Source organism: Salpingoeca rosetta (assembly GCF_000188695.1).
Source record: "Salpingoeca rosetta unplaced genomic scaffold supercont1.20, whole genome shotgun sequence".
Taxonomy (NCBI): domain Eukaryota; class Choanoflagellata; order Craspedida; family Salpingoecidae; genus Salpingoeca; species Salpingoeca rosetta.
This window is the reverse complement of record NW_004754914.1, coordinates 874967-889610: the sequence shown is the minus strand read 5'-3', so window position 1 is coordinate 889610 and position 14644 is coordinate 874967. Positions and strand designations below refer to the sequence as shown.

General features: G+C 55.1%; 5 protein-coding genes across 5 annotated transcripts in view; 3 read left to right on the top strand and 2 right to left on the bottom strand.

Annotated features, from left to right (window-relative positions):
• PTSG_07676 (uncharacterized protein) overlaps window positions 1-28 on the top strand; it is a 2431-nt gene extending 2403 nt beyond the window's left edge. Inside the window, exon 7 of the mRNA XM_004991418.1 lies at window positions 1-28. This exon is cut by the window's left edge and continues 548 nt beyond it. The gene's annotated coding sequence lies outside the window, so the exon portion shown is untranslated.
• The window catches only part of PTSG_07675 (uncharacterized protein), a 2768-nt gene extending 154 nt beyond the window's left edge, over window positions 1-2614 (bottom strand). The window contains exons 1-6 of the mRNA XM_004991417.1: window positions 2280-2614; window positions 1516-1730; window positions 1148-1211; window positions 840-928; window positions 465-569; window positions 1-256 (exon numbers count right to left, since the gene is read on the bottom strand). The exon at window positions 1-256 is cut by the window's left edge and continues 154 nt beyond it. Coding sequence (XP_004991474.1) covers window positions 147-256; window positions 465-569; window positions 840-928; window positions 1148-1211; window positions 1516-1730; window positions 2280-2602 — 906 coding nt within the window. The 5' untranslated portion in view covers window positions 2603-2614 and the 3' untranslated portion in view covers window positions 1-146. The remainder of the gene's footprint in view (window positions 257-464; window positions 570-839; window positions 929-1147; window positions 1212-1515; window positions 1731-2279) is intronic.
• Window positions 2615-2696: 82 nt separating this feature from the next.
• On the top strand, window positions 2697-10633 carry PTSG_07674 (uncharacterized protein; the record flags this gene model as incomplete). The annotated part of the gene is made up of 17 exons (XM_004991416.1): window positions 2697-2802; window positions 3055-3104; window positions 3297-3394; window positions 3612-3718; window positions 3963-4213; window positions 4492-4548; window positions 4785-4923; window positions 5129-5206; window positions 5518-5582; window positions 5729-5774; window positions 5911-6012; window positions 6337-6441; window positions 6636-6701; window positions 7064-7132; window positions 7375-7461; window positions 7778-7928; window positions 8371-10633. The coding sequence occupies 17 exons, from the start codon at window positions 2697-2699 to the stop codon at window positions 10631-10633; spliced, it is 3840 nt and encodes a 1279-aa protein (XP_004991473.1).
• Window positions 10634-11125: 492 nt separating this feature from the next.
• PTSG_07673 (uncharacterized protein) lies at window positions 11126-12898 on the top strand (the record flags this gene model as incomplete). The annotated part of the gene is made up of 3 exons (XM_004991415.1): window positions 11126-11147; window positions 11224-12557; window positions 12785-12898. The coding sequence occupies 3 exons, from the start codon at window positions 11126-11128 to the stop codon at window positions 12896-12898; spliced, it is 1470 nt and encodes a 489-aa protein (XP_004991472.1).
• Window positions 12899-13022: 124 nt separating this feature from the next.
• Window positions 13023-14588, bottom strand: PTSG_07672 (uncharacterized protein). The gene is made up of 3 exons (XM_004991414.1): window positions 14411-14588; window positions 13939-14061; window positions 13023-13612 (listed from the first exon to the last, which is right to left on the bottom strand). Exons 1-3 carry the CDS (start codon window positions 14528-14530, stop codon window positions 13448-13450), a joined length of 408 nt encoding a protein of 135 aa, XP_004991471.1. The 5' UTR covers window positions 14531-14588; the 3' UTR covers window positions 13023-13447.
• Between the last annotated feature and the right edge of the window lie 56 nt (window positions 14589-14644).

Genomic DNA, 14644 nt, shown 5'->3' with positions numbered 1-14644 from the left:
ACATACACAGCGATACAGCGACACACACACACACACGGCGCACACACGGCGCACACACGGCGCACACACTGTACACGTGCACATACATGCAAGCACCCGCCACCTCTCCTTTCTTTTTCCCTCTCCCCACTTTCCCCTGTGTCGGGTTACTTGTACGCCCTGACATAATCGATGACATGGTAGACCGGGTACAATGCATCTGGTCCGGGCGGGAAATACCACGCGACGGCTGTGTCCAGGATCAAATAAAATGGGTCTGTGTGGATGCACATGTCATGTGAATGTTGTGGTGTGGATGGATGAGGCGATGAGAGCGCGCGCGCGTAGCAAAATGTCAAAACTGCCGTTGTGGCATTCGTGTGAGCCCTGTCGCTGTGCTGGCGCGCAGCCGTGCGATGCGACCCTTGAGCAGCAGGCAAAAGACATGTCGCTGCGACGTTCTCACGGAGCGCATACGCTTGTACCTTGTGGAATGGACACCTCGTTGGCCGTCTTGACATGATAGCACTCATCGTCAACGAAGAAGGCCATTGTCGTTTCGTTCCACTCCACAGCATATGTGTGAAATTCTGAGGTCACACATCACATCACCACCACAACACAGGCAATAAATGCACGAACAGAGCAGCGAAAGGGGCAGAAGAGGCACGAATCAAGGAGAGCAAACGCCAAGAACAACATCCAATGCCCAGACAGTACAACAGTGCTGTTGTGACGTGCATTCAGGCAACTTCATTTCCCATGCGTCTTGGCTTCTGTTCCGTTGTTGTGATATGTAATCCCAACTCAAAGTACGGCACATGACCTCACAGCACATTGTGTTGCTGATCCTTCCTCACCTGTAAAGTCAACACTGCCGGCACGAAACTCGGGTGGATACATGCTGCCAGGCAAAGGCTGCTTGTCATCGCCACAGGATGGGCCCCACCTACAGGGTGGTGGTGTCGTTGTTGTTTGGAGCAAGCCCAATAGCACACATGCATGAGTACGTGGCAGCGTGGCAGTGACCATTCAGCAAATGACAGGAGCATGCACAGCAGCCTGCTGTTGGGTCGGCAGAGGGTCTGTTCATCGACAATGGCAAGAAAGTACAAAACAAAAAACACCGACACGCCAGCGAGGTTCTGCGCGACTGTTGCAGTCTTACCGAAACGTGGCAAAGACAGCATCCACGAATGGGTTGGCTGTGTACTCGAACACGTCGATTTCACCTGGACATGGCGTGGTGTGAGTCAACACAACAAAGCCTTATAAGCACAACCGCTAAGCAACATAATAAGTTGTGATGGCCTTTTGTAGCCTCGTGGGCAAGATACAGCCCCCTCTTGTTCCCACATCACAACACATGGGACATGACATCATCAGGTACAAACCGAATGGTCACACAGGGCATAGAACTCGGGAGGAAACGCAGAGTTGGCGCAAGCTCAAAGGTAGGGTTGCAGCTCGCTTATGCTGGCCAACATGGTTCAATTCACATCCTACATGGCACAGTGCTGCTCATTGTTCACGCACCACCGACTGGCCAGCACACGTCGACCGGCGACGCGGTGGAAGGGTTTGGCATGAGCCAGAATGCGGGCCAGATGCCTGTGGAGCGACGATCCGGCAGAGACGCGTTAATCTCAAACCGCCCAAAGCGCTGATACCAACGCTCCTTCGTATCGACCCAGCCGCTTGTGAAGTTGAACACCTGTCCTCCTGGACCCACGACGCGCTCCCGATCGGTCCTGCAGCATGTCATTGTTTTGATTGGGGGGAGGGAGGAGGGGAAACGGGAAGTGTGGTGGGGGGGGGGGGGTGAGTCCAACGGCCACATACGCATAGTTAGTGCGATTAAACATACGGCAACGAAGGCCGAGGGATGTGGCGGGAAATGTAGAAAGAAGTGCACAGGGAAAGAGGGAAATGCATGCAGACACAAACAAACTGACAGCCAGACAGCCAGACAGCCAGACAGCCAGACAGCCAGACGCACAACATGCAGACAAACAGACAGGCAAACAAACACACACACACACAGACGCACAACAGGCAGACAGACAGACAGACATACATACAAACGCACAAACACACACACGCACAAACACACAAACAGAGACACACACAGACACACATACATACAAACTAACTAACAAACAAACAAACAAACAAACAGACAGACATACATACATACATACATACATACAAACATACATACATACATACAGACAGACAGACATACAGACAGACAGACAGAACCACCCCCCCCCCCACACACACACGCCGCACACACTCACTTGAGGACGAGGGAGCCATTTGCGACGTAGACGTTCTTGGAGAGGTAAAGCTGCGGCTCGCATGGCTCGCAGTGTGTCTGATTCTGGCGCACTTCCCACCTCGATGTGTTCAGTCCCTCGGAGAAGTTGTCCTCCAACGTCAGCGTCCAATTGCGACGAACCAGGGACTTGCACAAGTCTGCATCGTTGCCAACGCCTTTCTCTCCCACTGCCTTCACTGCTGGTCCCCACAGCTGCCGCTGCCTCGCATCACAACACGAAGCAGCGACAAGGAGGACAGCCAACACCACCGCACACCACCGCGCCGTCATCGCCGCTGCCATTTTGTTTGTTTTTTGGGTTTGCTTGCAGGCAAAACCACGAAACAAACAAACAGGTTTATTTTTTGCTGTCGTCAACACACCCCACCCACCCACGATGCTGCTGCTGAGGACTGTCGTCGCGACAACTGCTGCTGTGGTTGTGGCGCTGCTGTGCTGCGTCGCTCTGGTGCCGCCATCAGCAGCAGCAGCTTCAGCTTCAGGTGAGATGGTGGATGTTGATACAGGGGATGAGGGGAGACAAGGAATCCGTGTGTATGTGTGTGTGTGTGTTGTGTGTTGTGGAGAGGTTAGGCGGGGTCACGAGAGGTCGAAGGCAACATGAGTTGCGAATGCACGAGAAGATTGTGCTCTGAACACACACACACACACACACACACACACACACACACACACACACATACACACACGCTCACACTCACCACCAATCGCCATTGCCATCAACAATGGCACAGGTCGCTACAACATCGAGCACCGATCTTACAGAGTGGCTCGGTCTCCGTCAGTGAGTGCACACCCCAACCTGAATTTCTTGCTGTGCAGCTGAGCTTGATCTGCACACGCTACACACGTGCACACTTGCTCGTCGTTTGTGCTTACTTGGGACATGTGATCTTGCCGTCATCTATCCCCAGCTCACCCGTCCCTCCGCCCTACCCACATGCACACACACACACACACACGCACGCACTCGCAGACTGTGAGCATCAACTCAACACACGATTACTACGGCCTCCGGTTGTACCCGGCCCTAGGTGACAGCGGCGACAACTACTGGCTACAGCCAGATGACACGTACGTCAAGTCACCCGTGATTAGCGCCAATGATGTGTTAACTCAAGAACTCAGCCTTTCATTCACATCTTGTCCCTCTATCCTGATCAGTTGAACCTTCCTCCACTGCAGCACACACACACACACACACATACACATGCACACAACACGCTCGTCTTGTCATCTCACGCAAGTGTGTGCAACCTTCCTGTTATGTGTACATTTGTACATGTGTTAGATGGGACGAATATCGCGCACAGTATCGGTCCTATGTGTCTGTGCCTCTCTCGTTTAGCTTTCCATTCTACGGTGTCGACACACGCCTAATTCACATTGCATCTGGAGGTGAGTCGATGAAACTTGGGTTGGCAGCTCAGGTGCAATATCCATCGCTCCATGCCGTGTGCCCTTGCTACCTCTCCATTCTACTGTGCTTGCGTGCATGCAACACAATAACACAACACACCCGACACACACACACACACACACAATACATTTTGTACTCGTGCTTGCAGGCATTTCCCCTCTCTCTCTCTCACACACACACACACACACACACACACACACACGAATTTGCTGCTGGACAAAGGCTTTGTGTCCACGGTGCCAGGTGACAAGGACGCGTGGCCTGTGACTGTGGAGTCGTATTACATTGCGCCGTTGCTGGCTGATTTTGACCATGGAAACACCACAGAGGAGACTGTTGCCTTCAAGGACTTTGGTGACACCTTTGTTGTGCAGTGGCGCGGTGTGGTGCTGCACACGCGCCAAACACCAGAACCCTACAGCTTCCAATGCGTTCTCAAGCGAGACGGCACCATCCAATTCTACTACAAGGAGGTGAGAGACGAAACACACGCACCGTGAAGCACAAGCGCCGTCGTTTCTACAGGAATTTGCTTGCTCTTGTGTTGAGGCAATGCTGGTGCAGGTAACCTGCATGCGAAAGCACGCACATTCACGCCATCTTGCGTTTCGTCTCCAGCTTTTGCGCTCATATATTGTGCGTCAGCCGCGCAGCACAGCACACATGCCTTAAACACATGCCTTGAACTTGCACCCACTCACGAGCTCAATCGCTCGCCTGCACCCATATTCGACCCCGTTTGCTGTCGCAGGTTCCACTGGCCCCAAACTTGATTCGCATCGACAGCGATAACAGACACCCCGTCGAGGTACCCTCCAGCAGTTGCATGTGTGATGCCATCATAACGTCTGCACTCCACCGACCTTCTGTGTCTCGAGTGTTTGTCACAACTCTGCTGCTGTTGTATGCCCGAGGCCAAAATGTCTTTTCGCTGCCGCCGTGCACAGCTCCCCACCCACACACTCTCATGAAAGCAACGGCATCCTTCACACTCTCACATATTGCAACCTGCCGATCTCATTCCCGTTGATAAACGCTCTCCAGGTCGGGCTGGCGGACTCATACACGCGCGTTTTGACTGTTGATGGGGCGGATGTTACTGTTCGCTACGATTATCATTCCATCGACGTGCCGAAGGCCAAGATTCAGAACACAACGTTTATTGTCTTTGACCCTCTCCCGAGTAAGCTGGCAAGCGATGTGTCGGGCTCTGATACAATCACAGCGCACCTCGTACCGCACCGCACGTCTATGAGTGTTTGCTTCGTCCTACAAGTACACGAGTACAAGAGTACAAGAGCGCACACAACACCTCCTCTCATCATCGTGCCCACAGCTCACTGCCATCCACCCACTTATCTTGGTCACTTGCTCTTTGTGGTTTACAGCGTGCAACTCGTATTCGACGTGTCGCACGTGCGCGCAGCACGATACCGTGTTTGACTGCGTCTGGTGTCCAGCGCTTGGTGAGTGTGCCTTTTTCCTTGCGAATAGGGTTCCTGCTGTTGTGCGTCTCTGTGTGTATATGTGCGCTTGTGCGCTTGTGTGTGTGTGTGTGTGTGTGTGTGTGTGTGTGTGTGTGTGTGTGTGTGTGTTTGCGTTATGCTTTCCTCTCCCGTGGATGTGCATGTGCGTCTCTGTCTCCTCCCTCCCCCTATCGCTATCTCAATCCCACGTCCAAGCAGAGTTTTTGCACTCGTGTCCTCACATCTTGAGGGTTGTGGTTGTGGTTGCGTTGCTCTGCCTGCTCGCATGTCATGTCGTGCGCCTGGGACAGCGCGCTGCAGTGATGGGTTTGACCGCTATCGCGATGAGTTCCTGACTGCGGACTGCGACACCGACGTCAGTTCCTGCGATTGCTTTGAATGTTGGAATACCCAAAGCACGAGCAGCCGGCTTCGTTTGACTATCAACTGCTTTGTGACCTACCCTTACCTTTCCACACGCGCACACCTTCACTGACCCTCATGCACACATGTCGATGATAGAACATCTCTCCGGAAGAAATTGATCAATGCACCGAACCAGTGACAGGTTAGATGCTGTTTTGTCTGCGAGCTTGTCTGCCCTAGTGCCCTGCTGCAGTACTTTCTTCCTTCTGCCTCTTTTCTTCTCCACGAGTCCTCCTTCATTCAGTCATCTCTCTTTTTTTTTTTTTTTGCATGTCTAGACACGTATGTGTACAAGTTTGCGTGGCCCGCCACCAACTTTTCGGATGACTGCTGGTACTGGCTCGGGATTCGCGTCGACCATGATGTCTCCTTGTTCGAAGGTGTGTGTGTGTGTGAGGGCGCGTGCGTATGTTGTGTGTTGTGGTGTGTTTTTGTGTGTTGTGTTGTGTTGTGTTGTGTGTGTGTGTGTGTGTTGTGTTGTGTTGTGTATGTGTTGTGTTGTGTTGTGTTGTGTTGTGTTGTGTTGTGTTGTGTTGTGTTGTGTTGTGTTGTGTTGTGTTGTGTTGTGTTGTGTTGTGTTGTGTTGTGTTGTGTTGTGTATGTGTGTGTTCTTGACGTGCGCGCCTTTCGGGTGCTCATGTTTCTCTTAATCGCCCTCCCCCCTCCATTTCCAACCCACCCCCCTTTGCTACGGTCCTCTTCAGATCGGTCCGTTTCGCCGAGCGAAGAAGGCGCGGGCGTCACCGTGTCGTTCGCCCTTTCCCTGACGAAAGCAGACAGCATCCACGTGCTCAACCACCTCACCGCCGGTTCGTGTTGTGTTGTGAGCAGCAAACCACGAGCAGCGCGCTGTGTGCGCGCGCGCGCGTGTGTGTGTCTTATCAGTTTCCCCATTCATATCAGCACAAGACCACTTGCTGCTGCCTTGACTTGCTTGTGTTGCATGCGTTGCTGTCCCATCATTTTGTGCTATGAATCACCAACTCTCATTCCACCCCGGCAGACCTCCCTCTTCGGTGTGATGGCACCACACTCGCTGTCTCCAACGCGCAGCGACAAGCACCTTCAGGTGAGAGCATACATGCAACAACAACAACAACAACAACAACAACAACAACAACACACACACACACACACACGACACACGACACACGACACGCACACACACACACACACACACACACACACACACACACACACACACACACACACACACACACACACACACACGACACACAACACAACATGCACATTTTACTTTGCTCCTTTGTGCTGTTCATGTGCGGGCCATGCCCTTGTGCACCGCACACTGCACGGTGCATGTTGAAGCTAACAATGTCACGTGCTGACTCCATCGTTCGTTCTGATTGTCATGTTGGCTCACCGCTTGCCGCTGGCGTTTCTTCTTGGTTCGTTCTGTCCAACTTGCAGGCTCCGCGACTGTATCAACAGAGACCATCATCCTGATTTCCTGCGCTGGTGTCCTTGCCATCCTTCTCAGTACGTTTGGCGTGTGTGCGTGTGCGTGTGCGTGTGTGCGTGTGTGCGTGTGCGTGTGTGCGTGTGTGCGTGTGCGTGCGTCTACGTGTGTGCATGTCTGCATGTGTGCGTGTGCGTGCGTCAACGTGTGTGCATATCTGTATGTGTGCGTGTGCGTGCGTCTACGTGTGTGTGTGTGTCTGCCTCTGCATGAGCTAATGGTGCGCCGTTGCTGTTGGGTTGTTTTTCCACACACATTTCAGTTGCCATAATGGGCGTGCTGTTCTATGGCTACTCGAACCCAACGACTCCGCTCGGGCAATGGATGATCCGCCACCGCCGCTGTCGAGGTGAGATGGCGGCGTGTGCGAAAGCGCGAGCGCGCAGAAACCTGAGGGATGGAAGGATTGAGATGAATGGTGGAGTGCTTACAATGGGCTGCATGCATGCCTTGTCACTCGAAGCACACATTGTTCCACACATATTGCACACATTGTTACACATATTGCACACTCACACAACACACACACACACACACACACGCACACACACACACACACACACACACACAACACACACACGCACACACACGCACACACACACACACACACACACACACACACACACACACACACACACACACACACACACACACAATGCACACAGGGCTGTGCTGTTCTGGAGCGGATGTTGATGCTGCCGGGAATGGCGGGGATGACCGCGAGGCATTACAAGACACCCCTGTGGACACAGCAGCGCCCAGCGCTCACCCAGCCGATCCCACCTCTCCCCAGCAAGAACCAGCAAGAAGAAGCAAGTGCAGCTTGAAGAACACGCACACACTCACGCATATTCACACACATATTGTTGGTGATAAGCCACCACCACCACCACCACCACCAGCACCCCTCCCACTCCCACTCTCTGCAACTATTACTACATCTTCCCACCACCACCACCAGCACCAGCACTCGTTTGCTTCCCCACACAGCATCTGTGGTGCCTTGCTTCTGGCACTGGCCACTCACCCACCCGACTGCTTTGTTGGAGAGTGTGTGTGTGTGTGTGACACATCAATATCCTCAAGTACACCTCAGTAACAAAGCGTCATTGAACCCAACAAGCCCCGAGCACAGAGTCCACCGTCTCACGGCATCTTGTGGCATGTCATATCATGTCACATCACATCACTCACAACCATGCTCCAAAACGCTGCACAAACAAACCAGCAAAACGCCCACTCACCACAACAACAACAGCACACCACCTCGAGCACCACCACCCACCATGGTTGAACGACGTATGGTGGTGGCTGGTGTCCTGGCGTTTGCCGTGCCGGCGGCGTTCAACCTGCTGTTGAACCTGGCGTCGTCGGCATCTGCAGGCCTAATGAGCTTCTTCTTCTACACGGACTTCTTCCTGGCCGTGGCATCCGCCGTCTTGACAGTGGTCCTCTTGCGTGAGGCAAACCTCCTCACCCGCAACAACATGTGGCTGCCACTGGCGTTTGACCGGCTCAACCTCTTTGGGTTCTGCTTCGCCGCGTTCCAGCTCCTCGACATCCACACCATCGTGTACACGTACCTGGACGAGTCCGTGCACCTGAGCACAAGTGACTTTGGGTTCCAGCTTGCACGCCGCATCGTCGTCACAGTCACCTTCATCGCCCTCCTCCCCTACATCTACCATGTGGAGCGCAAGCACGAGAGCGAGGACACATACCATGCCATCGACAACGACACCCATGGCGGCGGTGGCGACGACGACAACGACAACGACGACAGCGACGACGACAACAATGACGACAATGACGACCAGGTGCACGACGCCAACCCACAGAGCAGCCACCACGAACAGGGGACGTCCAGCAGAGAGATTCTGCTCGCCGGCATCATGTGCGGGTTTGGGCTGGCAGAGGCGCTGCGCATGCTGCTGTTGCCTGCCCTTGCATTTGAGGACTTCCATCAGCTGGAGCTGCACACGCGCGAGAGCAGCCTTTGGCTCAACTTTGGCCTGATCCGCCCGCTGGCCGTCGTGTACGTGCTGGAGGGCGCCGTCACAATCGCCCACGGCACGCGCAACCACCCCCGCTTCACCATCAGCCCCCTCCTGCACAAGGCCAACGTCATGGACGACAACCCATCCATGGGCGTGGCCCTGCTCGGCATTGCCTACTTCAGTCTCATGCTCTTTGGCCACTATGGCGTTGAGCTGCACGCCGTCTTCACGGCTGGCTTCGCCCTGCTGGAGGCGTGCGTCACCATAGGCGTGCTGCTGTGGCTGCTCGTCCGCTACGCCTTCCCCTGCCGCGCACGCTACGGCATGCTGTCCATGCTCCGCTTCGACCGCTTCTCGTTTGTCCTCGGCACGGCGTGCTGCGGCCTGGCGTGTGCGCTGCTCACGTGGGTTGTCATCATCCACGACTCCGTGCGCGTGGAGGAGGCAAGCCTCTTCTCTCGCAACGTGGGCTGGTTCCAGGCGGTGTTTGTGCTGCACATCGTTGATGCCGTCTTCCAGTCCATCTTCCTCATCATCGTCCACAACATCAACTCCACCGCCACGCACAACCTCGCACACAACGTCCTCTATCTCCTCTCCTGCATGCTCATCCTCCACAACCTTGCGCTGTGGGTGCTCAACACAGACTACGAGCTTGCCCTCAGCCGGACGCTGACGAGGAAAAGCACGCGCTTGCTCATCTCCCTCTGGCCGCTGGTGGTCGAGTGCCGCATGCAGTGTGTCGTGCTCATGTCTGGTATTGTCTTGCACCGCGCCCACAAGAGCACAGGCTTCTTCGCCACCCTCCTCAGCTCACGGCACGCATCTCTCCAGCACAAGGTGCACGCGCACCACACCTTGCACGAGCCACTGCTGCCATCAGGCGGTGACAGCAGCCAGGAGACCCGCATGAGTGGCGATACGTCCACAGATGGCGACGGCGCTTCAGTCAACCGCGCCCCATCCACAGCCCCATCCACAGCCCCATCCACCACGCTTTCAACACCATCAACGGCAACAGCAGCAACGGCAGCAACGACAACATCAGCCACCACGCCCTGGTTCGTTCCGCAGGGGAGAGCAACACTTGATTTTGAGTACTGGCACCCCAAGCCGTGGTTCATGCTGCTTGCCTTGCTTGGTGCTGCTGCGCTTGCATCGCTGAGCATCCCTGCGCCAGGATCGCCACCGCTGCTGCCGCCACGCAACATCTCCACGTTCCTGCTGCTGGAGTCGTGCGAGCAGTTTGAGGCGTCTGGTGGACAGCAGCACCGGCGCAGTCTCGCCGACGCACACATGAGCAGCAGCAGCAGCAGCAGCAGCAGTGGGGGTCGCAGTGAGAGTAGCAGTGCCGGTGTTGACAGTGCTTGGCTCTCTGATGGGGATGATGGGGAGGGCGCGATTGCATCTGGTCAAGCGTGGTCGTGGGTCAGCGCTGTTGCAGCCACCCAAGACGAACTACCTGATCGCGAGGGCCAGCATGTTGACTACAGCTACGTCGTGAACGTTGTATTTCGTAGCTAGTCAATTGCGAGAGTAGGTCCCTCTGACGATCGCACCCGTCCGATAAAACCACAACTTGCCCACATGCTAAACGTGTGGATATACAGCGAATAAGGTGCGGCCGGATGGCATTGCTGCAGTTCGCTAATTCTGAGTCCCTGGCTTTGTCAACGCCATCGAAAAGTACCTTCGGGCTCCGAGTTCCTCTAGTCATACCGAAAGAGATAAGTAACTTCGTTTCAATCGAACCTGCACTACACCACTATGTCGGCGCGCATAGTGACTTTGTTACTCCCCTATAATAAGACTCCCGAGATTGGAGTCTCACGTATTATGGTTGGAGCAGGCGTGGTCACGCCTTTTACAGAAGTATTTTTGGATACCGTTTCCTGGGCATTAAGTAATAATGGGCCCCTCGTTGAACTCTGACTGTATACCAAAATCATTCTGGCCGCAAGTGCGGGGCTAATAGAACGTCGCAATACGAGAATGTAGGAATCGAACAATCAGCTGATGGAGCATTCTGGGCGAATAGGTGAGCGTGCTGCTGATCGACCTGCTGCTGCTGCTCGCTGCGCTGACATACACGCTGTATGTGTCGCAGTCGACAGCGCACCTGCGCGGGGAGGACTACCTCAACGTCAAGTACTCGCACACGCGGCGGCAGTGGATGCAGCGCTACTTCCTTGCGGGCTTCTTTGCGTGTGCTGGGCTGCTCGAGCTGTTTCTGAGCGCGTTTGACAGCTACCGCGTGCTGGTGTACACGGAGGCCATCATCGACCGCCACCGCTTCCTGTACATGGGCGTGTTGCGCGTGGTGAATGTGCTGACGTACTTCCAGCTGGCCACGCTGCTGCTGCCGCACAAGCTGCACCCGCCCATGACCAGTGTGATGATGCGCCACCACACGACAGAGCAGGCGATAGCGCGGCACAGACACATCCACGGTACCCGTGGTGTTGGTGGAGATGGCGGTGGTGGAGATGAGTGGAGCGAGCGAGTCAGTGGTGATGGTACAAGACAGAGCGTGGTTGATGTTACGGCAAGCGATAGCGAGGATGATGGTGCCGATGATGGTGGTAGCGATGGCGACAGGGGCACTACTGCTGGCGGTGATGGCGGGAGGAAGCCAACGCGACTGCTGCGGCGGCTGCGCGGGTTTAATGGCGGTGCATCCAGCACAGACAGGCTGCCCCGTCCCCGCAACTCCCGCCGAGATGGTGGCGGGCGCCGCGCGAGCGTGTTCCACTCCATGGTGCAGCGGCGCGATGGCGGATTCCATGAGCTGGAGCTGGATGGCCATGGCAATGGTGGCGATGGTGGTGGTGGTGGTGGTGGTGGTGGCGATGGTGGTGGTAACGGCCCTGTTGTGCAGCGTGTGGCCGATGGGCTTGGGCTGGTGCCACTTGCGGTGTTATTACCGGCGGTTGTGCTGGCCGGGTTTGTCATTTCGGTGCAGTATGGCGCATGCAAGAGCCCGCATTACTACGCGGTGGCGTGGATGCTGGTGTCGTGCTTCAACATTGGCGTGTCGCTGACGCTGCTGGTGCGGTGGCTGGGGCCATTCCCCTCTGCTCGCTTGAAGTCGCAGCTTACGCTTCTCCACCCGCGCACGTTCACGTGGGGCCCCACAGTGTGGATGGTGTTGCTGTGCGTGCTCATGTCGACTGCAAGCACGGGTCTGCTTGTGCACCGCGACGCCGTGGCTGCGGACGTGACGCTTGCGGAGGTGGTGCAGCAGGTGGATATGGTGCTGGCGATGGTGGTGGGGATGGCGACGCACGCCAAGCGGCAGAGCCCGGACAGCAGGGAGCACCGCAAGTGGGCACAGCTGTGCAGCAACCGCGCCTTTGCCATCATGCTGCTACTTGCCTTTTCCCAATTCGCAATCTGCTTTGCCAATCTCGACAACTACGTTCGCCTCAACAGCCCGGGATTTGTGCACGTACGTTTTGCTCGCTTGTTTGTTGCCGTGTGTGTGTGTGTATAGGTGGGTTGTTTGATTTGTTTGCTTGCGTTGCGTGTTGTGTTGTGCGGTGTTGTGTGTTTATTTGTTCGCTGGCTTTGTTCGGTAGGACCTGTGACAGTCACCGAACGTGCGTGTCAACGAAGCCACACCAGTGCCCTCACCCTCCTCACCCCCACCGCACTTTTCTGTTTTGCACAAACCAGACACGCCTGCCGCTGATCGACCACTGGGCGCTCGGGTTGTATCCGTTTTTCATTCTCGCCCGTCTTGGCCTCGGCCTCCTCCTCGCTCGCTCATGCATCGCCTGCCACGTCTGATCACCCGCGCGCGCGCGTGTGCATGTGTGCACATGTGTGTGTAGCAAATATCGTATTGGCACGCGTGCTGTTGGTACGGTGGCACCACTCGTCTTCGTGTTCTTCTCTCCATGCATGGCTGCAGTGCCGTTTTGAGCGTATATTGATCATGGTGGGGTTGTGGTGATCGCACACATGTGTGTGGACCTCCAACCGAGCGCACCCCATTTAGCGTTAGTAGACAACAGTTGAATCTTGCACTGGCAAAGTGCCGTGGCAATGTAACAGAATAGTCTCGCGTTGTATGCGTGTGAGTGAGTGAGTGAGTGAGTGAGTGAGTGAGTGAGTGAATGAGTGAGCGAGTGTAATGTGAATGAGTGAGCGAGTGAGTGAGCGAGTGAGTGAGTGTAGCAAAGCAGGAAAAATAACAGAAGTGAAGAAGGTCAGCCAGAGAGGCAGCGGCTGTGGCGGTGAGGAGGGCACATGGCTGTGACGTTATGTTAAATTAGACAGGCAAGAAAGTAAGAAAGGGTGGAAGCTATTGGGGGGATTGAGGAGAAGCAGCTCATGCTACGCTGCAGAGTTTGGCGTGAGCAGATGGGCAACAATCGGTTGGCCAGGCTGCGCCATTTCGCCCAGGGCCGTGCCATTGGGCGGTTCCTCCTGCGTGCTCGCCAAAATCAGCATTTGCTCCCCAGGCACAATGTTCGTGTCGCCCATCACCTTGTCTTTCAGCTGCATGGCATGATATGTTTGTGTGCGTGTTTGTGTGTTTGTGAGTGAGTAGTGTGAGAGAGAGAAGGAGAAAGAGAGGGAGAGGGGGAGAGAGAGAGAGAGAGAGAGAGAGAGAGAGAGAGAGAGAGAGAGAGAGAGAGAGAGAGAGAGAGAGAGAGAGAGAGAGAGAGACAGAGAGAGAGAGAGAGTGTGTGTGTGTGTGAGTGTGTGTGCGTGTGCGTGTGCGTGTGTGTGCGCGTGTTGATGGTTGATGATACCAAGTGCATTCATGACAACTGAAGCCAAATGGCAACAATCAAGAGCCATGAAGCAACAGCACGACGCACCATGCCGAATGTGTCTGTTGTTTTGAGCCTGTACGTGTATTTGTGTTCTTCAAAGTGCACCTCCACATCGACCTCCATCGCCTGTGCAGCCTGTTGATTCTCCAGCAGCATGTTCATGCAAGCCTAGGAGAATGCGTGCACGTGCGAGTATGTGTGAGCATGTGAGCATGATTGTGCGTGTGTGTTGTTTGTTTGGTCGTTTGGGGAATCGCTGTTGATCGACACGTGTGGTGGCCGTGAGCGAGTGAAGAGGAGGGGGGAGTGGGGTGCGCATCCCAGGTCTCCATGCACGCGTTGTAGTCATGTGATACCACGGAACGGCGTGTGCTCCATGTGGAACAGCACCAGCCATGGCACAACGTCGAACAGCACTCGCCATAACACGGACACACCCAAAACAAAACCAAAGCACTGCGCGTCGCTTCGCTGGCTTCGTTGGCTTCTATCGCTGCCTTGTGCCTCTCTGACTGACCTGAAAATCGAAATTGCTGCTCTCCAGGACAGACCTCAGGAAGAATTCGTCTGCACAGCCCGTCACCTTGCCCAACTCAGCTACCATGGCCACCTTCTGCTCCTCTGACACCTCCGCCATCCTGCCTGTTGTGTTGGTGTGTGTTGGTGTCTGTGAACTTGGCCTTGCTTGCTTGTTGTCGCGAGTGCCTCTTGGCAGTGGTGTGCTGAAAATTGAAGCAAGTTTTACACCACT